This window comes from Uloborus diversus, chromosome 7 (genome assembly GCF_026930045.1).
Source record: "Uloborus diversus isolate 005 chromosome 7, Udiv.v.3.1, whole genome shotgun sequence".
Lineage (NCBI taxonomy): Eukaryota > Metazoa > Arthropoda > Arachnida > Araneae > Uloboridae > Uloborus > Uloborus diversus.
In genome coordinates this window covers 121,992,645-122,017,536 of record NC_072737.1, presented here as the reverse complement: position 1 = coordinate 122,017,536, position 24,892 = coordinate 121,992,645, and the positions used below count along the sequence as shown (strand labels likewise).

General features: G+C 33.7%; 1 protein-coding gene across 1 annotated transcript in view; it reads right to left on the bottom strand.

Annotated features, from left to right (window-relative positions):
• Positions 1–6,934: 6,934 nt before the first annotated feature.
• Positions 6,935–24,892, bottom strand: part of LOC129226862 (nitric oxide synthase, inducible-like) — a 57,824-nt gene continuing 39,866 nt past the window's right edge. Inside the window, exons 10-20 of the mRNA XM_054861492.1 lie at positions 23,967–24,028; positions 22,653–22,827; positions 20,683–20,815; positions 19,706–19,784; positions 19,102–19,280; positions 18,326–18,489; positions 15,378–15,588; positions 12,446–12,530; positions 11,018–11,288; positions 9,026–9,190; positions 6,935–7,145 (exon numbers count right to left, since the gene is read on the bottom strand). Of these exons, the coding sequence (XP_054717467.1) occupies positions 7,095–7,145; positions 9,026–9,190; positions 11,018–11,288; positions 12,446–12,530; positions 15,378–15,588; positions 18,326–18,489; positions 19,102–19,280; positions 19,706–19,784; positions 20,683–20,815; positions 22,653–22,827; positions 23,967–24,028 (1,575 nt within the window). The 3' untranslated portion in view covers positions 6,935–7,094. The remainder of the gene's footprint in view (positions 7,146–9,025; positions 9,191–11,017; positions 11,289–12,445; positions 12,531–15,377; positions 15,589–18,325; positions 18,490–19,101; positions 19,281–19,705; positions 19,785–20,682; positions 20,816–22,652; positions 22,828–23,966; positions 24,029–24,892) is intronic.

The following is a 24,892-nucleotide window of genomic DNA, read 5'->3' as shown; positions in this document are numbered from 1 at the left end:
TCAGCGTCCCTTTCCAACTCCAGGGACGGCCTTATCGTGTTCCAGCAATGCGTGGAAGAATCCCCGCTTCACGTAAAATCTCCGGAACAAAGGCGAAAATAAAAAAACGTGGGCAAAAAACAATCGCCGTAAAGCATCAGGTAGTTAATCCGAAGGGGGACTTTTCGGGTTTCTTGCGGTTGAAGTGTTATATCAAGGAGCGAACGATGTCCATCGTGAGGGGGACCAGACTAATAGCAGAAGATGAAGCAGAATGAGGGATCGTCCGATTGTTGCATAAAGTATGGAAAAAGAACTTCAGTTGTCTTGTTGCAGAAGAATGACATTAATTAGGTAACGAATAAATATGTTTGTGCTTAAAAATTAAATGAATGAAGTACCAACATTTTGATGCACAAAAATTGCAAATTGCTGTACACACGTGTTTCGGTGGACCAAGGAACACCTTTTTTTTTTTCAATGTAAAGAAGTGTGAGATTTTGGATGAAGAGTCATTTGAGGAAAGACAGAATGACTTATCTTTCCTCAAATTAGTTTTCATTCAAAAGCTCACACTTTTTTGTATTGAAAAAGGTGTTCCTTCTACCACTGAAACACGTGTGTGCAGCAATTTGTAATTTTTGCGCATCAAAACGTTGGCACATCTTTCATTTAACATCAATTTGTGATTATATTGCATGTGATAAATGATATTCTTAAACTTTGGTATGACTTAATAAGTTCAAAAAGGGTGTTTTTCCCCCCTTCTTACTCTTGTGCTTTTCTAAACATAAATTGCAGATTTTTGGTTCTTAAATCCAGAATTTAAATTTTCTCACACAATTGTAATTGCTACTTTCCGTATGCATCAATTATTTTTCTGCTTGAGACAGTTATTCAAACATTTTTTCTGCACGTAGTTGAAATTAGAATTTGTTGTAATCAATTGGTAGCAAAGTATTAATATTTTAACAATAATAGTTGTGTGTTAAAATGCTTAAATTGTGAAATCAGTTTTTTTTTTTTTTTTTTTTTGAAATTCATAGTGATTGAATTAATGAGTTTTAAAATAAAACATGCTGTTTACCAGTAAAGCATTTTCTATGTTCTCTTGGAAAATTTAATTGCTTTAGTCTTTTTATTTTAAAAAAATACAAATAAAATTATACATTGTCAATTATTTCACTCAGTATAAGTTTGCTAAATTTATTTTCTACCTTTATAAAAACTAATCTTTCTGTACGGTTAGAAAAAAAAATGTGTCCCTTATAACTTCTACTGAACGTCAGTAGCCGTTTTTATTTGAACTGTTTAACGCATAAAACTTCAAAAGAGACCTCAAAATATTATGGCCGAAAAAGTTTACCTTCTCTATATCATGTGATAGAAGTTTCTTGGAGAAATTAAACTACATGTTTCGTTATCTCGTAATATATTTTTTTCATACATTTTGCTTTATCCGAAGTAAGAGTCATTTTATATGCTTAATCATAATGCAAATCAGCATTTTTCAGGGCTACTGTTTCGGTCTCTTGCTATAAAGCAGGCGCGAATTTCTTTTACCATTTGCACTAGCTATCGCCAATTATTTGTATATTGGCACTTACACTCATTTACTTCCAAGTTTTATAAATATTCTGGTTTAACTAAGTGATATCTTCAATAATTGAGACAAACTATTTCTTTGATTGATTACAAATATTTGAACAACTTTAATTCAGCTATAAGTTATTTGCTCAAACGTTTCACGTACTCATCCAAAACTAAATCAGCCTGAAAAGGAAAAATTCCGCCATCATCACTCAGTAGCAGTCAAAATTTCACGAATCGTTAAGTTGAGTAATGCGTTAGTTTATTCATTAGTAGCAGAAAATGGTTTCCATCTCCAGTCTTAAAAAGGGTTCATTCCAAAGAAAACCTCCTAAGCATAAAGATAGCTTAAATTGACCCAGGAGGGCTGGCACATCTTTATCTTTCTCGCCGAAAGCAATCCCTTGACGTACCAATGTTCGGATATTTTTTTCTCTCGCAAGTTTCGGCGTGGAAACTTCTTGATAAAGTTTCACCTGAGATACGATAATGCTCTCTTAAAAATTAAAACAAGAAAAACTCCGCGGAATGGTTAAAAGATGGAGTAAAAAAAATAAAAACTTTGTTCTTGTTATAAATCACTGGGATATGTGATTACAGTTCTTTTCCCGGCAAGTTGCAAAACGCATTAGTATCGCTTGGAATAACGAATACCAGAGGAGTTATAAACGAGCTTATTATTTCATATTTCGAGCACCAAGCCGTCATAAACATTAGCTTATCGATTCTTTAATGAGAAGAGCGCGTGGTCCACCTTTTAATGACTGGCGTCCATCATCGCCACAGAGACTCGTATTGTCCCCCCTCTGGAGCTTATTAGTTCCAGCCGGGTGCCTCTTCATTTACATCCCTGCATCGGGACGATCTATTTATTAGGGGGGAAGTCAGTACCTCGGTGGCATTGTTGTGGAACGGTGAGCTAACCGGAGTAGAGAGTTGCTTCCGATGATTTAGAGGAGGGCTGTTCGCGCGAGCAGTCGAACAAAAAACTGTTATTGCCTTCTGGGGTACCCCCTCATTCCGTGAAATAGCAGGGACTACCGAAAAGGAGACAGGATTTTATTTTCAGGTTTGTGGACTACGAACCTTAAACCGTATCCCTAGCAATTTGTATCTTATACTACTCTTATGAGATCCTCAAAAATTGCTACTCATATTGAGTCGATGTGGAATAAACTTATTTTACTTGAACAATGCTTAAATATCTTTTATAGTTTATCTTCAGCGCCGGAGTGTAACAGAACAGTTGGAATACACTTGTACCATGATCTTTTATTCTTTATATATTTAAATTCTGAAGGAAGTATAAAATCGCAGAAGCCGCATGCCAGATGCATTTGTTAAAAATTGGTATTGCCATCTGGGGGTTCCCCTTCATTCCATGGAATAGCAGGAACCGAGAAGGAGACAGGATTTTATTTTCAGGTTTGTACACTAAAATCCTGAAACGGCATGTCTAACTGACAATTTGTATCTTGACCACTTTTGAATTCGTCAGAAATATCTACAAATGTTTATTCAATGTGGAATAAACTTGTTTTACTTAAACAATGCTCAAATATATTTTAAAGTTTAGCTTCAGCGCCAGAGTCTAACAGAACAGTTGGAATACACTAATAACATAATCTCATAATCTTTATATAATAAATTCTGAAGGAAGCATAAAATTGCAAAAGTCGCATGCCAGATTAATTTTTTTAAAAAACTGGTATTGCCATCTGGGGGTCCCCCCCCCCTCCCTCATTCCATGAAATATCAGGGAATACAGAGAAGGACCGGCTTTTATTTCGAGGTTTGTGGATTAAGATTCTGAATCGACATCCCTGACCGACAATTTGTATTTTAACCACTTGTGAGTACGTCAGAAATGAATACAAATGTTGATTTGTTGTGGAAGAAATTGATTTTAATGCTTAATATCTTTTATAGTTTATTTTCAGCGCTGGAGTCAAACAGAACAGTTTGAATACACTGTACCATGATCTCATAATCTTTGTGTATTTAAATGTTGGATGGAAACATAAAATTGTGAAAGCCACATGCGAGATGCATTTGTTAAGTTATTGCCTTCTGGGGCTCTACTCATTTCTTTATGTTAGGACTGGCACAGAAGAAGACTATTTATTTTTTGGTTTGTGGACTAGGACTCTGAAATGGCATCCCTGGCTTACAAATTTGTATCTTAACCTATTATAAGTTAAGTTCTTCATGAATAGCAACGCACGTTGAACCAATGTGGAATTAACTTCGTCTACTTTAAACAATGCTTAGATATCTTTTACATTTTAATTTTAGTGCCGCAGTCAAATAAACAATTTGAGTTCGCTGCTACTATGATCTCGAAATCTACGCATTTACATTTCGGACGAAAAGAGTAAATTGTAACAGCCATATTTCAGATTCATTCGTAAAAAAAACTATTATTGTCTTCTGGGGTTCCACTCATTCCTTGAAATAGCAGGTGTTGCCGATAAGGAGACACTATTTTACCTTCAGGTTTATGGAATGCGATTCTGAAGAGACAGCTTTAAGTGAGGTAAAACCAAGGGCGGATCCAGGCTCCGGTTAAGGGGGGGAGGGTCACCAAACGTGTACCCACAAACAACGGTATCTTGGTGAGGGGGGGTTACGACATGTTCGTCAAAAAAAGGGGGGTTCTTCTGTCTAAATCGTAGTTTTACCATATTTCGTTATGTATGAAGAATCTGAAAACGTTGGTATTGAAATCTTGTGCTTTTTTCTTACTTACCAACAAATCGTTGTTGCATTATTAGCATGTATAAAACAAAAAATACAGTATGCTTCTAAGAAAACTATGTATATTCTAAATATTACAATTTTTAAACTTTGTGGAGACCTGATTTTTCTAATTTGAACTAGGAGCAGAAGCAGTCATTTATGTTGGTCAACGCACTAGATTATACTAAAATGAAAATGAAAAAATTATAAAACGAACAAGAATTTCAAATTGTGCAAATACCATATTGAATAGTCAGTAGCAGATTTTAGGGGAAGTCCAGGGGTTCAGGCCCCTCCCAAAGGAATAAATTAATGCAACTATTTCATTTAATTTTTTAATTGACTTCTCTTTTACATAAATAAAAAACTTTCAGTCATGAAAAAGAACACAAAACACACAAAGCGTATTTGATTAAAAGTATTTTGTTTGCTAAGGAAGTACAATAGACTCTCTCTATTCTGAACACTCACTGGACCGAACGAAAGTCTTCAGTTTAAGAGGGTATTCAGTATAGGGGGAGACCGAAGTAATGCATAAGTGATTCCCGGGACCATCAAAATGTGTTCAGAATATCTGGGTGTTCAGGTAAAAGAGTCAACTGTACTTCAGGAGTCAGAGGCCAGAGCGGCAGAATACATTTAATTCATCGAAGAACCTAATACCGCGTTTCGTCTGTTAATTCATCTTTGAGGGAATCAACTATTAACATTTTAAAATAATGTGTAGCCTAGAAGAGTCATTTCTATCCAAGAAGCTGTTTTGGAAACAATAGAATTATTTTTTAGCTTATAAAAGATGTAGAATGAAAAAAACCGCATGGTAGTTTCTTGGCTAAGCCATATAATATTAATAGAAACGGCATTTAGTATCAAAATGGTATGTTATCTGTATCAGGGCATTAAGAACAAATCGACAACTAATATTAATAGTAGAATATTTGAAATTTACGCCAAAAACCGTAATTTTCGGCTATATTTGGTAATGATGCAGGAAAGGAAATTTAAGATGTCCTTCCATAAATTTTTCAATATTGAAGTAACTTTTAAACTATCTTTGGTGATATTAGGGAGTCAGTAGCTTCTTCCGGAATTTTTTCGAAATTGAAGTGTTTAAAAGTGAGAAAGAGATGCTTTATGACTGATCTTGGAAGAATTTCGAAGTTGAATCTTAAAGTCACAATTTCAGGTGACAAATAAAATTATTCCTATAGTGGCTAACCCTGATGTGTAATAAAGCTCAGATTAGTGTAAGAAAGTAAAAGTAAATTTATTTTTAATTTTTGGAAAGCGTTTTTATCGATTTTTAAAGTGACAAGTTTCAAAGATGTGAAATGAAAACATACAAGTACCGTGGAACTCCTGAGAGAGCTTCGTGGAACCCTGGGGTTCCGCACAACACAATTTAAGAAACGTTACTCTATATGAAATTTATGTTTAAATATCTGCAACAAAATATATAGAGAGCTATTTGGTCTATACTGAATTACCAGTCTACTTTGAATTTCTCGGCAAAAATCAAAAACTGAAAGGCTCAAGGATACCCAATTTTAAGAAATTTAAATCATGTATACGAATTTTTAAATTTTCATGAATTTTCTTTAACAAAAACAGAACATTTTCTTTTCAACAATCGTAGTCATTCACGTATACAGCATATTGTTTCCATTCTTTTTAAGTTTTATGAGATTATTTTCTTCTTACACATTTTGCAGCGCAAATGCAGCCCCGAGAGGAGCTTGTCAATCACCAGTTTTGATAACCGTGGAGAAAATTCAGGTTCAGTTAAACGTTGTATGAATGAGTAGTAGCATTGTTCTTGAAGACATACACAATGTTATTGATTTTGAAAACCATTTTGTTTATAAAAACTGGTAAACCCCTTTCCATAAGCAAATGTGCAACTGGTAAACCCCATCCATAAGCAAATGTGCGACAAGCTCCTCTCGGGGCTGCATTTGCGCTGCAAAATGTGTAAGAAGAAAATAATCTCATAAAACTTAAAAAGAATGGAAACAATATGCTGTATACGTGAATGACTACGATTGTTGAAAAGAAAATGTTCTGTTTTTGTTAAAGAAAATTCATGAAAATTTAAAAATTCGTATACATGAATGAGTAGTAGCATTGTTCTTGAAGACATACACAATGTTATTGATTTTGAAAACCATTTTGTTTATAAAAACTGGTAAACCCCTTTCCATAAGCAAATGTGCCAACTAACAACTTTTAACCAAAGATGGCTAAAGTGCACATCAAACTGGAGAGTAGCCAATCACACAAGATATAGCTAATACTAATCGTTGAACAGAATCCTTGTCGCTCCCCCAATGACATTTTTTTTTTCAAATCATTTTCAAACGATCCAAATATGATAAGTAACATTCAGATTTTTAGGAGTAGATTTTTGTCTCTCTATGGACAGTTAATGCTGTTTCACTGATATAAAGTATTGCCATGCTCATGTCAGCATGGAAGATAACATTAAAACGCACCTGTTTATATTCATGTATTTATACAAATAACTGTATAAAAATGTTTTGTTTTTAAAAAATGAAACTAAAAAGCATCTTACTCATAAAAATACTACTAAACATTTTTTATTAAAAAAGTATTGATGCATAAAAAAGTAGGTTTATCACAGTATTTCATTTTTAAAAATAAAGTCAGCATTTCGAGAAATAAAGCAAATGCACTAACAATAACTTTAGAAGCTCAGCATTCCTTCAAGCTCAGATTATATCGTATAGAAATAGATAAAAATAGTTGATTTATGAGTTTCAAAACTATTATCTCCTGTGCAGCACACCAAATATATCTTCATGATATCGACCAACTTCCTAAAAAAGTACAAAAAAGCAATCAAATATATTTTTAAAACAAATAAGAACAAAATGCGGAAATCGGATAGCATTTTTAATTTATATTTCCTATGATTTTAGTTTATAAAGCAATTGATCCGATTGCTTTATAAACTGAAGAATTCAAACTGCTAATTTCAGTTTAATTGCATGATAACAAATAAATGGATATTAATGCCCTTTTCAGCTTTTTTACGTTGTTGGGAGACTCCTCGATCTCATTCTGACCATTTTTTATCTGCGAGATTGAACACATAGGTACAAGAACTAACTCAATGCGTTTACATACGGACTTGATTGATGTCTGCCATCCACACTACAACGCGCAGAGTTGCGCTTCCAGTGAAACAGAAAAAGCAGTCGACTACCTGTCAACAGAAGGTATTTTATCTGGCGCCACCTGCCAGATAAATTTCTTTACATCAAAATTTACATAAATGACGATAAATAAAGAATTGAATAATTAAAAATAGAAAACAGTTCAAAGTTCTTTTGTGATCAGTTTCTCAACAACGTAATTATCTCCACCGATCCCTACTTTTTACCATGACGTTTTATAGGTCATCTGCATAGTATCTGCATGGCTGATCCCTTCTTTACACTGATTACAGAAATGTTTTTAGTTTGATTTATCATGAACCGGAGTTGATTTCTAGGATTCATCACTAAGAGTATTATGTTTATAAAATACTGACTTTTTAACCATATTTTATGGCAAAGATGCTTAATAAATGATACCGGTACTTCGCCGAAAGCGCCGATTTTCAAATCCAGCTTTTGGAGTTTATGTACAAAATTACTGAGTGTGCCTCTATGAGGAAGATAATCCTAATATGCGTTACCTAAGTCGAACACAGCGAAAATGTACTTTCTTTTATTTAGAAGGAACTTTAAATACAAAACCAAAAAAGAGTTCGTCAGAAAAATGTATACATGCTTTAAAGATCAAGAAATATTACTTTTGTGTTCATTTTACATTTAAATATTGACCACACATGCTGTACTAACTTCAGTTTAACGCATAATCACTTTAAATTTCCAAAATGTTAAGAATTGGCGGCACGACCAACATACTTCGACTGCGGAGATAACAGTGGTATGTGCAGCGATCTCCATTAAAGCATTGAATGACGTAGTTGCGGCGACCGTTCGTCGTTCCGTTATGTGTCTATCATCCAACGGTCAAGATTTTTAATATTTAAAGTAACTATTTGCCAAACCGAAGGTTGGACAACATGTGTGATCGGTATTTACATGTAAAATGCACACATAAGTAATACTTTTTATTTCTTGAAGTGTGTATTCACTTTTCAAACAAACTATGTAAGGTCGTGGTGGCCCGATCGGTAAGGCGTCGGAATCGTCACCAGAGTTCCGGTTTCAATGCCAGTCTGGTGGAAGATCCTCCATGGTCATTAGAGGTGACTGAGGCACGTTTAGTATGTCGTGGTCTCAAAGTCCTCCAAATTTTTATTCCAGCAAATCAATACATCCGGGGAAGCTGGAACGGGAATAGCTTGGATCAAAAAACAGAGCTATCTTCAGGGTTATATCCAACCGGTTAAAACACATGTAGTGGTAGGTACGGAGTCCCTGGAGTGCAATGTAGTGACGGACTCTATATGTTAAGAGGTATTCAGCATAGGGTACTCAAATAAAAACTGGATTTGTTCCTATGTGTCATTAAATTTCTTACATTATTTGATGATCAAGACTTCAATCAGTTAAAGTTGCTGAACTGCTAGTTCAAGAGGAAAGTATTCAACCACCACTCTGTGATACAATTTGATTCGGAAATTTTCATAAGCACTGTAATGCTGCACATAAATAATCTTTGATTATAAAAGATCTATACTTACGGATAGTGCATCAATATTCTGATCACTGACAGACAAAATGTGTTCCATAGTTTTTCTCACATCAGCAGCCATAACAGCATCCCCACATACATAGATGTGTCCTCCTTTTTGTAGTACATCCAGTACCAATTTAGACTCCTTTTCCAGTCTGTGCTGTACGTATTTCTGAAATGAAGAAAACAATGGAAAAAAGTATTACTTTCATTTTTCTTTCTTATTTTGTTGGCCAAAAATCAACCAAAACGCATTAAGGAGATGCTCCACAGGAGAAATGTTTTATTTATTTATTTTATTTTATTTCTTTATTTCTTTATTTTTATTAATTTATTTATTTATTTTTGTTTGTTTATTTATTTATTTATTTTGGTTCACCGATTCCTTTAATAGTAGCGAAAGAAACCGGGTTCAATTGATGCAGGTTTAAGCTGATACACAAGCTTTAATTCTCAAGTGCGTATGTGCCGAGCACTGAGAGTCCCTTGAGGAAGGCTGATTTTATGTACATGATTGGATTTTGCGAGAATAATTCGATAGAAATAGTTTTTGCGCACCAACGTAAGTTTTTATGGTTTGTTTTCAACCAGAGATGCTCACCTGGGGAGGGGGTTATCGTGGTGCAAACTGCGCCATTGAAATTTTTAGGGGAAAGGTTGTTTTGAGGGGCATTTTTCTCTTTTTTGAGGGGGGGCTTGCTCTTCATGGGATTTTCATGATATTTAGGGGAGTGGGCACCGCTGTTTCAACTATCGTATAAAATGCTTAAGTTCTTATATCATACTAGCTATACCCGACGCGCATTGCTACGAAAGCAAAAAAATACGTCATTATACTGATTTTCATGACAATCGGTTGAACGGGGCAGAAGTTGCTACTCTGCAGTGCCACCTGGTGGCGAGTGGCTTCAATGAGCATATTATGCACCTTCTTCGTGGAAAATACATACATATATATATATATATATATATATATATATATATATATATATATATATATATATATATATATATATATATATATATATATATATATATATATATATATATATATATATATATATATATATATATATATATATATAGCAATTTTCATAATAATCGGTCCAGGTATCAAGTGAAGCCATGACTATACTCAAATTTTGTACTCACGTAGTTTGCAAGATCAATCAATCGCTAAAAATATCTAATAGAAAAAGTTTTAAATCCCCCCGTTGCATGAAAAGCCATAAAACAATAAAGAAAGAATTTATTTGTTCAAACTCAAGAAAAATGGCAACAGCTAACTTCTTATCAATGAGATCTTTCACGCGAATTAATTTCTGCAGCCGATAATTTTATTCGTATTTATACAATGGATTGTGACTTAAATTGGAATAAAAAAGGAACTATCGATCGGATTTTTTTCGAACTGGTCTATAAACATTCCCAGTACCAAAAATAACAAACGGAGAAAGTTTCAGCCAAATCTGCCGGGTAGTGTTTGAGTTCATGGATGACATACAGACAAACATTTATTTTTATATATATAGATTAAGCAAGACACTGCGGTGTTCTTTGACTAGGAGGCATGATTATGCCCAAGAGAAGTGCTTACATTCACAGCTGTTTTTACACCGTTTGTGAGTTAACGTAACCGCGTTATTTGGGTGTCAAGTTGATGCATCGCGCTTGGGTTAAATTGATAGGTGTAAAAACTCTCAAACTAAGTGTTTCTTCTTCTTCCAGAAAAGATTAGAAAGGACCAGAAAAAACTCCTAATTTTTTTTCATTTTATCTTTTTAGAAGATATTTTGCTGTGTTATTATATTAATTAAAGCCGTACCGTGTTGAATAGGCTAGAATATAACCATTCAGTTCTTACTTTTCATATTTAAAACAAGTGGTAATTACTCGACAAAAACTGCAATCTTTTTTCTTTCCCTTGCCTCTGATTTTAAAAACATAGGGTTCTTTTGATCCCTTCAGCCTATATAGTAATAGAAAAGTTTCACTTCACCTCTGTTTGATTTGGATCTCTTGAAAATACAGGAAATATTCGTTCAATGACGCCCTTCTTTTGCATTGATGCCAATTCTTCTTTAAAAATTTGATAGAATTCTTGATGGCGGCATCCGAAGAACAGATACATTGCCCCAATAGTTTTTTCTTCAAAGCGCTTCATGGCGTCTCTTTGTTGCCAGAAACTACGAAAGGGTGCAATGCCGCTTCCAGCACCAATTAGAATCAGTGGAACTGTAGGATCTTCTGGAAGATGAAATGATGGCGCACTGAAAATAAAAATACAGAATTGAAGCAAATGTTTCCGTACAATACACAAGATTTATTGCATTTAGGACGATCGGAAGACGATTTGGCTGCTTCATATTAATGGCACAAAAGTCAGAACAGTTAATTTTTCTCCGTAGCACCTGAATCTTTAGCATGGAATTTTATAAAAACTGTACATTGCTACATGGCGCCGGAGATGTGGTCAACTACTGTAACTATCTTGCTGGAGCCCATTTTATAAAGCGCAAGGATCCTAACGATTAGACTACATTGGGATGGTGATTATATCCAGCAAATTATTTGTCAAATAAACAAAAATGTATCGTGCCATGTGGCATAATTTTCTTAATCTGTATGCAGCTAATATGCTACTTCTAAGAATTGGAAATTAATAACTTTTCCTTATTTGTGCGATAGTTTTCATTTATTCACCAGGCAATTTTACCGAATGAAGCAAAAAATGCATTATAAAATCTCATTGAGGGAGGTAAACAGATAAAAAAATACCAGGCTTTAAGTTTCAATCAAAGGGATTGGGGAAGATTGTGATATGCCACAGGAGTTTTTTTTTTCCGGTAGGCATATTTCCAACTCTTGAAAAATTCTACAAATATCTTTTATAGATATTCTACATTCTATATTCTACAGTACTAAAACCAGATACGTTTATCTCACAGTTACATAATCCATTGTCATGTTTATTTCAATTATCAAAGCAGCATTTAGAACAAAAAACTTATTTTTTCAAAAGTGTGATTCATCACGGTCTTACCCCGAGACCTTCAATTAAAATCAAACAGATTTTGATTGAACAGAACTATTCTGAATTGTACTGCCATCAAAGAAACCTAAAGAAGTTTTGAAAAAAAAAAAAAGAATAAAAACGCCAGCGCCCAATCATGAAAACAAAAAAGCCAGAGTACAATGTGCAACCCCCACTCCCCACCAACGTTAAGCATCCTAGAATATAGAAAAGGAAAAATTCTTGCAGGTACAGATAAATTCAAGGTACAGAGAAATGTACAAAGAATATTAGCAATTTTAGTGTGCTCCCCATCAAACTCATAATCGTACTAAATCAGACTCTGCCGTCATTTGGTAATCGTACGAACGATGCGTGGGTCAAGAACAGATTAACATTTAATGAAAGCCTTACCTTCGTATAAAGCAAGGTATTTCTTCATCAGGAATTTCACTTAGATATGTAGAACTAACTCCATGATGAATTGGACCTTTATTGTCTGTAAGAAACGTCATTAAGTAATGTATATAGAACATAGAAATAAATTACAACTTTTGAGAGATTGAGTATTTATTTCTTTAAAAGAGCGTTACGTTCGTGACATCCTTCAGTTACATGTGTTACCACTCACGACAGGCAGGGCTCAACTTCCCAGTAGGCTGAGTAGGTAGCTGCCTAGGGCGGCAAAATTTTCAGGGGCGACAAATTGCCTTAAACATACGTTTTTTTTTTAAATTAATTTTTTATTCTTGAAAGTAAAATATAAGCGCATTCTTTCGTTTTCCACAGAAACAATTTCTCTTATAATTTAATAATGATTACTTTCACATATCTTATGAAAAATGAAATGATTTTCAATCATGGTAATAGATCAACGTAAAACAGTAAGTGAAGACGATAAGCGGGTGTCGATTTCGAAAGTGTCGTTGCGTTTGTCTAGAAGTCACAAGAAGATTGTAGCTTAACTAAGATTCTTAGTGCTATACTAAAGTTTATTCAGTTCTCTTATCTTAAGTGATTGATGTTTATTTTCCTTTTACATTATTAATATTCAAAAACTGTTTTCTGATAAAATTAAGTCTCGGAGGCAAATGAAAATGATGAGTGAAAAAAGCTGAACGATTTTTAATAAAGGAAGCATGCTAAATTAAAAACCGAAGAACGAAAAAGAGTCTTCAAAAACTTTTTTAACGTGATATATTTTTTTTCAAATGGCCAGTTTTTAAAACGAAAATTTTTGACTCTTTACAATATAATCCAGTTACAATTTGCTAATGAAATACTATCAAACAGTGAGGAGTGCTAAGAACACGAGTGGAAGTAATAACACAGAAGAAATTATTCAAATCGTTGATTTGTAGATAAAAACAGGTTAAAGATGCTGTTATAAATAAAGATGACAACTGATAACATTGTTAATGCACAAGGCATTAAAGTTCAGTGCTCATAAAAGATTCAGGATATACATAGATATTAAGGAACGTTAGGCATCATTAAAAGCTATTTTAAAATTTAAAAAAAAAATCTCTATGTTGCAATGTTATCTCCAAATTTGCGGAATTGTCAGTAAAATTTGCAGAATAAGGATTTTTTTTGGGGGGAGATCACTGTGGCCTCCTGTTGGGGCGCCCCTGAATGTGAAACGTCATAATTTCTTCATAAGCTTGACTGTTTAAATTTCAGGCACACTTTTTCTTTTTCCTTTTTTTCTTTTCTTTTCTTTTCTTCTTCTTCTTTTTTTTTTTTTTTTTTTTTTTTTTTTTTTTTTTTTTTTTTTTTTTTTTTGAGACAAGGAAATTTTGCTACTTTTAGGAAAAAGGGAACGGCAGATTTCATATTTGCCATGGGGCGGCACGGAGCTAAATTCGGCCCTGATGACAGGGCTCTCAGTCATCATTTTTCAGCAACGAAAATGCTTGGGTGTACACAGCACATGTGTCATGTAATTTCCTTCACCACATTACCACAATTTTACGGTCTGTATTTTCTGATTTTTCACAGGGGACTTTAAGTTGAACAGTCTACGAGCTGGATCGGATTAGAAGTATGGATCCAGAAACTGTGGATGATGTAGGACATTATACGGGACATCTACACTCGTCTGTATTGCCTCGTGCATTTACGCTAAAGCGCGTAATAACGCGTTTTGGAAGCTAAAAGTGGTACAATAGGGCATTAAAACCTTTATTAATTTGGGGTCTCTCGAAATAAATGATAATTTTGCTTTGATTATGTAATCACTTTTATATATCAATGTTGTAGATACGAATGTATAATCTTGTCCCTTTCTGATAATTCTTTCATAGCTGAGAAATAAAGAAGTACCTATGTGCAGCCAGACTGACGTAAATCCAAAAAATGTGATTTTCCGTTTATTGGTGCATTGTATGTAGAGGGCTACTCCGCATCGAGCCATGTGAATGTAATTCTTGAAGAACAATCTTTTTCAATTTTAAATAGGGTTAAAAGAGTGTACATTCTATCCTTTGCATGCCCCTGAAAAAAGTTTTTCCTTTTTACTGTAAAATTATCATAATGTTATTTACGTCCTTTTGACTCTGAGGTACAGATATAGCAAAGTTAAATCTCACAAATGTGCTATTTAACTAAAAACAAAACTGCACTAAACAATTTCCATTTAATTTAGTTTTGCTTATAACAAATTTTCTTCTGCTAAGCAGCGATTCAAGCAACGTAAAATTGCAAAATAAACTAAAGTTATTGACTTTGAATAAAGCTCTCTTTTGAGAATATTTGATTAGAACATTTCAGTTTAAAAATGAAAAGTTTTCCCATTCCTTTTCTTTTCTTTTTTTTGAGCAATCACGATTGCTTATTGTTCTCATTTGACGTTTTTGGCGTCCGTGCCTTTTTCAGCTTGGACCAGGCCTGCAGCACCACCGTTCACCGGCGGCGGCGCGGCTGGTCCTGAGCACTGTCCCCCGAAATCCACTTTTGCTGGGCGGTGGCGTCCATGTCCCACACACACGAACGCCTACACACACACACACACACACACACGAACGCCTACACACACACACACACGAACGCCTACACACACACACACGAACACCTACACACACACACACACACACGAACGCCTTCACACACACACACACACACACGAACGCCTACACACACACACACACGAACGCCTACACACACACACACGAACACCTACACGCACACGCACGTACACAACACTCACTCACACACATGCATACATACACTTACGCACCCACGCACCCACACACATGCGCCTACACAAACACACACGCTCGTGATTGCGAAAAACATCATTTGAATTCAAGATGCCAAAAATTCAAATTAATTTTTTTTTTTTAACCTTGAGTTCTGTACGTCACAAGAGCGACAGTAAGGTGTACTTCATCTGGGTTGACTTTCTTGGAAGAACTAATGCTGTAATATCGGGGTTGCAACAAGGGAAGTTCTGACAACAATAGGGTAGGATCAGGTCGAACGGATGGAAATTCCTCCAGTAACTCCAAAAGATGTGGGTATCGGAATGATATCCATTCTTCATAATCGTCCGCAACCTAAGTATGAAAAGATGAATACAATTATAGAATCGACTATACCAGCTAAGGAGTGGTCACCAGATCTATCGCGAACCTATTTCTAGTTGATCTATTTTAATCTGACGGCAGGACGACTTCACCGCAGAAAAGTAACATTTGCATCGAAGTAACAAAATCACAAAGTAACAAAAAATGTAACAAGTAAAATTCTTGCTTCGAAAATTCTCTTATGGAAAGCATTTTAATATTGTCTTTCTAAATTTATATTCTTGAGTATGACTTTCTAAGAGAAAAAGCTTAAAATTTTTATTGATTGAATTCTTTGGCTATGTATAGTGATTGTCGTGTTATGTTTTATGCGCTATTTGATGAACTAAATTTTAATTTTTAAAATACTTTGTTCCTGATACATTTTCCAGCACATAAAGCGGATCTCAATAAGTTGGCCATCTCTGGTCTAGATCTTAACTAATCGCTTCGAGTTAAAAAAATATTTAAACATTAGAGACAGTTAAAAACAGGGTTGTCATACGCAAACCTATAATTTTAGTTTACATACTGTAAAGAAATTCCTAAACGTTACTGGTTATTTCGGTGGAACGTGTTAGGATTTCACTGGTTTTCAAAGTACCTTCGCAAAAAAGTTTCCTGAATTGCTTCAAGTTACACAAATACAGATTTTTTACTGTTGTGAAAAATATTTTTAGCTACCAATTTAAAGATTGAATGAGCATGTTTATTAAATGTGTCAGCTTAGGTTCGACTACGGCCCGTCCAGATCGACTAAGCTTCCAGTGAGAGCGGATAAGTCACTGGATAGCTGAAGCATAAAGATATGCTTGGTCCTTACTTGCAATTCTCTCTCAGCTTTGGCCATGGTTGCTCTAATGCTTCTGGAGTTTTCTTGGTTAAACAGGAATCATTCACATTCATCCTACTTCATTTTTCCACAAAGTTCGTGAGAGATGACTGACTTCAACAGGGAAATTTCCCAACTCTTCAGAAAGTTTCAAAGACTATTTCAGAAAGGTTACTGACTTTAAGCGGCAAAAGTTCCTAGTTTTTTGCAAGATATGTTACTGGTAGAAATTGGCACATCAGCTGAGTATTATTTTCCAGGAACGGTTATGAATCATTTTTGTAGTGCAGACATGCGTCAAACCCTCAAATTTATTTAGAACAAAAAGAAGTGATGAACAGATGCTTGAGCGTCAATATGGGCAGCCGATTAAGCAAAAAATGGGAAAATGACAGAGAATTAGCTGTTGTGGTCTAACTCTCATAAATATATAATACAGTTTTTTTTTTTTTTTTCATTTAGGGAATTTTTATATGCTTTTAAGCAGGGTTCGCCGATATATATCGGTCATTTTATATCATGATATGTATCGCGACATATATCCGATACTTATTTTGAAAATATTACGATATTTTGATACTTTGGATGGTTATTTTTAAAACTACGATGTTTGCAATATACGAAAGGTATCTGTATTAATCGTATTAATATAAATTTATTAGTAAAAATTATCAAAATGCAGGATGTACATGATATATATTATTAATTTAATGCAATAAATTAATATTTTTATCTCACTTTATAATTATAAAAGTATTATTAATGCAGCCATTTTAATATAAATTTAAAATGCCTACTTGAAAATTAAAAGTTGGTCAAAAGAAAGGAAAATGGCTGCACCCTGACAAATGCATTGACAATGCATTTCTGAATTATATATTTTGTACAAGTTGTTAACAAAAGAAAAATGAGTAAAGCAGCTGAGCTTATGGTTTCGTCAGAAACTTAATAAACACCGCGTGAAGTACATACATATTTACGTAAAATTTAGTATAATAATGAGAGAAAAGTTAATTTTAAGTCTATATCCTCATATATATAAAAGCGAATTATCAAGTAACGCTGACGTCATCAACAATGAAATTCGCGCCACGGAATGATAATTTGATGATATTTTTTGCAAATGTTTGACAAGCAGGGAGATGCTTTATTTCGACAAGGCTGAACTGGATTCGGTAACTTAACTGTTTTACTGGTAAAAATGTCCCTTTAGGAGAATGAAGAAACAAAAAAGTGGTCCACAATGAACGCTATCTACGGGGGTTTAAAGTTAATCCACTGGAGTTAGGGTTAAACTTTCAACGATCATAGTATCACCAAACAAGTATTGATTCTTTCAAATGTAGAAGTAATTTCCTCCCGTCAAACCTTGACGGGAGATTTTCTAGCATTATTATAATAGCATAAGAAAATAAACAAGAGTGATTTGGGGATACAGTTACTATTTAAAGAGATTGAAAATATCAGAATACTTTTGATATTTTCGAAAATATCATGATATTTTCGAACCCTTGTGACACGAGGATTATGATCTACAAAGCTTAGTTTGCTGTATAATGCTTGGGTAATAAGGAGAGCGAATTTGAGACACGGTTGTTAATATTGTTTTTCTTAAAAGTTGGTTTCGCACAAAAAAAAAAAAAAAAGAAAGAAAGAAAAAGAAAAAAAAAAAAGGATTTTTAGAGTTGAAAAAATAAAGACTTAAAAGTGTTCTAAGATAATCAAATTCTTCGACTTCACGCAGAAAATTACAAAAATTTTCACAATTAATTTGGCTTCGCTTTAGAGCATAAAAGCATTTTCTGTGCAATTTAATAATGCTGAACCCTGTAAGTGGAATTATTTGTAGGATTTTTCTAATCTTTTCACTTTTTCTTTTAATTGAAAAAAAGTTACCTCAGACAGTCTTTTGAGCCGGTATTTGTCCCAAGGACTGTCGGCTAGCTCACTCAAAAGACGAAGGAAGCCGCTCGAAGGAGGAGTTGTGATGTCCAAATACCTGCTAAGACAAGTACTGAGAGTGGCGATCGGAAGTTTCTGACATGGATGCCAAGTGTCGTCTGGAAAAGGAAAAAGGAAATTAATTTCAAGAAACCAAATCGATGCAGTTATTTATGAGATTTATAAGCTGTAGACGTTGCCTGTGTTTACAAAAATATTTATTGCAAAAATACCAGCTAAAAATCAATTTTGTTTACAATACGCAACTGGACAATAAATTTGAATAAATCAAACAAAAAAATGCATGTCTTATTAGTCCGGAACTTTTTTATTGTTTTGAGAGTGCTAGCAAGTATATTAATCTTGATTTTGTGCACCACATAAAAAAAAAAGTTCAATTTCTCAAAAAAAAAAAAAAAAAAAAAAAAACACAATTTTCGTCCCATGTAAAAAAAAAAATATTTTTATGTTTAAGTAAATCTCATAGAATCAAAATTAGTTTTAGGTGTTCTAAACATTATTGCAACCCTTTATCTTTCGAAGTTATACATTTATAAATGACCTTTTTAAAATTATCTTTCTTCGCATCTCAATGCAAAGAAACGTCGACTATTTTCCTTATTCCTGCATATTAATTCTGTTGAAATGAAGAACATATATATAATTACGATTTGGCAAACCAAGAAGCCGATAGATATTTAGAATTTTTGAATTTCATAAGATTTTTTTACCTTTCAAGTACTCCAGCTGAAAAGTATCGTTTGAAAGTTGTTCTTGGGTGTCTATCTTTTTCAAAATGGAATTTACAATTATGGATGGATTTCTTGGGAAAATGGCTATGTGGTCTCCAGGCTCATAGTTCAAGAAGGAAGCATTGGTAGCTTTTAGACAAATCAAAAATGTCTGCCGTCTGAAATTTTATAGAAAAATATAAGAATGCAATAAAATAACTGCGAGAAAAAAATAGGAATAAGCTTTTGTCAGACAATTTAATTAATTTTTTTTCAGGGAAAAATTTCTTCATACCTTCTAGCACACACACACACATACACACACACACACACATACACACACACACACACACACACACACACACACACACACACACACACACACACACATATATATATATATATATATATATATATATATATATAAAGGATGTGTAATATATCATTCTCGAGGATTTTAGTGAAATAATCTGTTGATCATGATCAATGAACGAAGAATTGCCAAATTAATTTTTCACATTACTATTTTCAATAACTAATTTCATGTTCTTTTTCTTTTGGCAGGAAAGTATGAAGATATGAAAAAATGCAATACATATCTTACTCTGAATAAGATGCTTGCAATTTTCTTTTCGAAAGAAATTTCACAGAAAATAGTTTCCTGTTATGAAGTTGGGACAAATCTGAAAGTAAAATAATAGTTCAGTTAAGTTAGCAAAAAAAAGCAACATATTAAAAAAGCATTCATTAAAATGAACATTCTCTTGTTATATTTTACGTGTTTTTCGTACTGAAACGTGGAAATTTATGCAATTGCTGCGCCTTGTACAGTTAACATTTTTTTATGACTGCACAAAAGGGCATGATTGTATGTTTATTTTTTCATTCAATTGGAAGTAATTGGTCTGATACAGAAGGATCAATTATCCTGAAGATGTCGATTCAAAAGGTCTCTTTCTATAATCAACTCTATCTTTATTACCTTGACTTCAATTAGTGCAAGGGAAAAAAACAAGAAAGGAAAATAAAAGAAAATGTATTGTGATTGTTCAAAACAATGTAATAAGAAGAGGCATTGAAAATCTATAACTTTTCTAACGAAAACTAAGTGTTAAAATAGAATGATAAATGTATTTGATACTTCTTCAAAAATCTATACTATAAAAATAAAGAATGTGAATTTTAAATTACAGTATGTATGAATGATTGTTTGTATAACAGCAGTTAAAGTAATTGAGTGCACAAGTAGCATAAAAAGATAATTTTATTAGTAAAAGTGTGCGTTATACATATTATCTAATTAATCAACATGATGCACTATTTATAATGGTTCTTTTAAACAACCATTTTTAGACGTAAGAACAAGTTGGAATTAGTTGAAAAAATGAAAATAAAAATATTTTAAAAAATGAACAATAAAAAAAACATTTTTTAACTTGAGTAGTACATAATACTTTTGTAAAAATCATTGAAGCATTGGGACTCCTAACATCATAAAATATCAGAAACCCCCCCACTCCCATTCAATCATCTTATCAATTTATAAAGTTTATGCTCAATATTAGAACTTTATTTACTTACCAGAAAGAAAATCAGAGTCTTTAATATTTGTTAGAGGTGTCAACCGAAAGTGACCGGCTTTCCAGTTATTCATATATATCATAGATGGCATCATGTCGTCAGTAACTTCAAGCTCAAAGCTTCTACAAGATTTCTGTGCAAAGCAAATTATTAAAAGAAATAAGCTTAAAATACAGAAAACACTGTTGGTATTAGCTTACAATTAATTTATTAACATTCATTCACAGTATAGATTTTAGCTAGTTTTTTCCGATTTGTGCTTCTCAAAACACTTATACAGACTAAAACCAAACTTAGTGGGGCAAACAGCCCATGGGATTCAAGGCCTACTGTATCCATCTCAGTTTTCATGACCGGGGGCTCTGGAAAGCAAAGGCAGATGTTATAGTTATGAGATCAGCCGAATACGGAACCCACAGTGTTTTGTTCCCAAGTGCATCGGAACCGGGTCAGCGACGTAAAAGCGCGAAGCGCTACCACTAAGCCACTGGGTTTCAAAGAGTTATATAGGGAGATCATAAAGTCTTTCACTTATTACAAGAATTTATTGTGCAAACGCCAATATGATAGACAGATGATTGTTTCGATATTAATTTATAGGCGTTTTAAAAGTTTTAATAAAACTGCTACTGTCCAACCACGGGTTGCATGGAATTTTCAAACGTTCAGATAAGACAAATCTATGTGAATAAGGGGGAAAAGTAAAAATTTGATGCGCGTATTCCGCTCATTTGAATGAGACTCTGCTTCTGCAAAAGCTGACATCGGTAAAAAAATATAGATTCGTCTACTTCCGGCGGTAAAACGGATGTTTGTCTTTCCATACAATCCATGGTCAGACAGTAGGCAAATCTCAATGTGAGCACCTCTATGACAAGACGTTATTTTAATTCTCACTACACATTCTTTAACGTCTGTACTCTCACACTAGGTGTAGTATTCTATGGTCCTAATCTTTTACAGTGATAGTTTCAATACCTTCAACAAGTGTGGTATCTACTCCACACTAAATGCACCTTCAAAAGAAAAAGTTCTGGTGGAGAAATGGCAGGTGAAAGTCTAATTAAGATAATGGGGGATACTACGCCAGTCAATATTTTGAGATCCTATGAGGTCAATCCTTATGAACACAAACATTCACGCGGGAACCAGGAATACCAACTTCGAGGATTTTGCTTCGAAGATTTCATCAACTATTCGCTCAAAATATTTGTTGCGTGCCCAGCAATTTCTGCTTATCTTAAGCAAGCAGAAAAAAAGGCAAAGTAAATAAAAGATCAAATCAAAAGTTTTTTCTCTTTTTTTTAAATAATAGACAAGAGCTTGAGCAATTTTAGTCATTTCGGAGTCCCCTAAAAAATCTGGGCATGTAGCTCATAGGCATATTTAACCTATTTGGTGATCAGACTTTGGTTAAGGGACTGATAGCAGAAATATAAAAACATTACGGGCCAGCTATTACAACTAGAATGCCGCTTTGACATTTTTAGAGTTCTCTAGGGTACTTAACTTAAATCTACTGAAGTAATCTTTCAATTGAGTCTATATATGGCAAATGCTTTTGCAATATACTGGAACAAGAATGTGACTAATCATATAAGTTTCACTACTATAAAATTTTCAATCGGTGAAAGATTTTATGACCATTCAGCACTTTTCAAGGATATTTGAGAACTTTATTTATTCTACCTGTATTCTCTGAATAAAATGATGTATTTTTCAGACTGATAGCGGTCCTAGTTTATTTACGAAAATTTGGGGGAAATTAAGTTCACGACATTATGGATAGAGAGGAATTCTGTAACATTTCCCCTAACAATATTAGAAGGTCAAAACTGACTCTGAAAATGAACACTGCATTCATACAAGGAAGAACTTTAATTTAGTATTTTTTTTTAAGAACAGCTGTAGAACATTTGCTTCAGTAAAGGAACTGTAAACATGAAAATGTTAATGGAATGCATATTTACCTTGTAAATTTCAGGCACCCAAGTATTGAATTCATGTTCTTGACCTCTAAGTTCGTCACCTTTGGTCAGTGGTTGAACGGCAGTTGCGCCTAAACGGGACAACAGTTCATCAACAATCTTCCCAAAATTGCAAAAGTTAGGATATTGACTGGAGCCCAAAGCAAATACTGCATATCTTAAAAAGAAACAATCAATAAATAAATTCGTTTTTCTTCATTTCCGTAGCAATCGATAGAACAGGAGTTTAGAAATTCGTTTAAAAAATGGAATAGTCAGAGCTTTGGAATTTTTGAAGAAAAAAAAACACTTACCGACGACTGAAAACTTTTAAGGGACAAAAAGCAGGAACTTTTTAATAAATTGAAAATTTTCGTGAAACGTTTACGCTATTCAGAGGGTATAATATCAAATGTTCTTTTCTTTTTTTAATGAATGAACACATTAAATTTCTTTTTTAATTATTTTTTCTTTCCAATGGGGTTGTATAAGAGACCCACCTCAAGGCGTCTGGGCCATAACCAGACCTAGTGTACTCCCCAACAATGCATCAGTCTTTTGCGTGTCACCATTAAGGCGCTGATGCATGACACAGTAGTGTTTTTGACGCCCAGTTTCCACCAGATGGAGGCACCTGGGCTCTCATTTGACGCGAAATTGTATTAGGAATTTAATTTAGCTGATGGCTATTCTAAGCCAAATGAATACCCAAGGGATCTTTTACATGCCGCATAAGCATACGACATGGGCGCTGAAGATTTTCTGCATCTCGAAAATCCACCGACTGGCCACCCAGTCAGAACCTGAGTCCCCAGGAGTAGCAGGCCAGCGCCTAACCATCACGCCACCAATTGGCTCTTTTTTAATTTGTTCCTTACAAAAAAAGTACATTTTCGCAAAAAGTGATCATTTTTCTAAGTATTTACTTGTTAAGTTTATCGTTATATAGAAATACTTTTTAGAAGACATATAGACATAACTCGCAAGCCTCAAGCCTCATAGAGCTATTTTACAGTCACATTTTACTTTTAAAAATTTTCAAAAAACATTTTTCATTTTTCTTCCCTTTTGGTATATATTTAGGGAGTATAAGTTATCTTTTAATGTTTCTACCTTTTAATTAATTCATTTATTTTCATTTTTTACGATCAAGTAGCTAAAAAGTACGCCATAAAAATATAATATTGCAAACGATGTATTCGATTACTAGAAGTGTTGATATATTAAGGTAAAAACGTTATGCAACAATATCAGTTCGGCTTTTTTAAAAATAATAATAACGATTTTAGCCACTAAAAATGTCATGAAAGTACTTGCTTGAGTTTTTGCAGAAACGTCCCCCTACTTTCTTTCATTTTCTTAAGATACTGCAAAAAGGTCTAAAAATGATATCAAGAAAATATAAGTTAGATATTTCGCTTTACGTATGTAATTAATTAAATATTAAATACAAATACAGATGTAGTCATTAAGTGTTATTATGTTTCAATTTCAAAGTAAACTATTTGTTTAAACATAAAAATCTTCAGCAGAGATATAGTTAGCATTGAACTCTTCTACTAAAAATTATCAAACTCTTTCTGTTTCAGTAAAAACAAACACGCAAACTACAACAATTTTGAATGGTAAAGATAATTTTGCAAGTGAAAGCATTGAAACCACATTTTATACAAAGCATACCTACATTTTAACGCTTTGAAAGTAATTCAGGAACTAGAGGAAATGGAATAGTTATGGCTCACTCAAGCGACCTTATGTATGAATTGCAAATCCGAGAAAGAAAGCACCATAAATATATTCAAGTTTTGTAGCACCGTATTAAAGCTTGTGCTTTTATTGTTAGAGTTTATTAGATCACAGCGTTCAACCAACTTTAATATCTTTACTAAAACTTTAAAGAAGTTAACTTTGTGTGTGTGTGCGTGTGTTTTTTTTTTTTTTTAATTTTATTGCTATATTATGTACTTTAGTAATTGCGCTGGATGATTACCAGTTTTTATACAAAATCTTTTTCTTTAACCCACAAGCCTTCCCGCTGTACACAAAACCTTCGAAAAAAGAACGTTTGTTGTAAAAAAGACAATGAACGTGTTTTCTGTAATTGGATCGGACCACGCTTACAAGCAAAACAATGCTGTAGTGAAAGGAGACGGTGGGGCTATTGGTCTCTCAAATGATGAATGCAAATGCTGAATGCTAATTTTAAAATAAGTGCAATGGAGGTACATTGTGACGCCATTGTT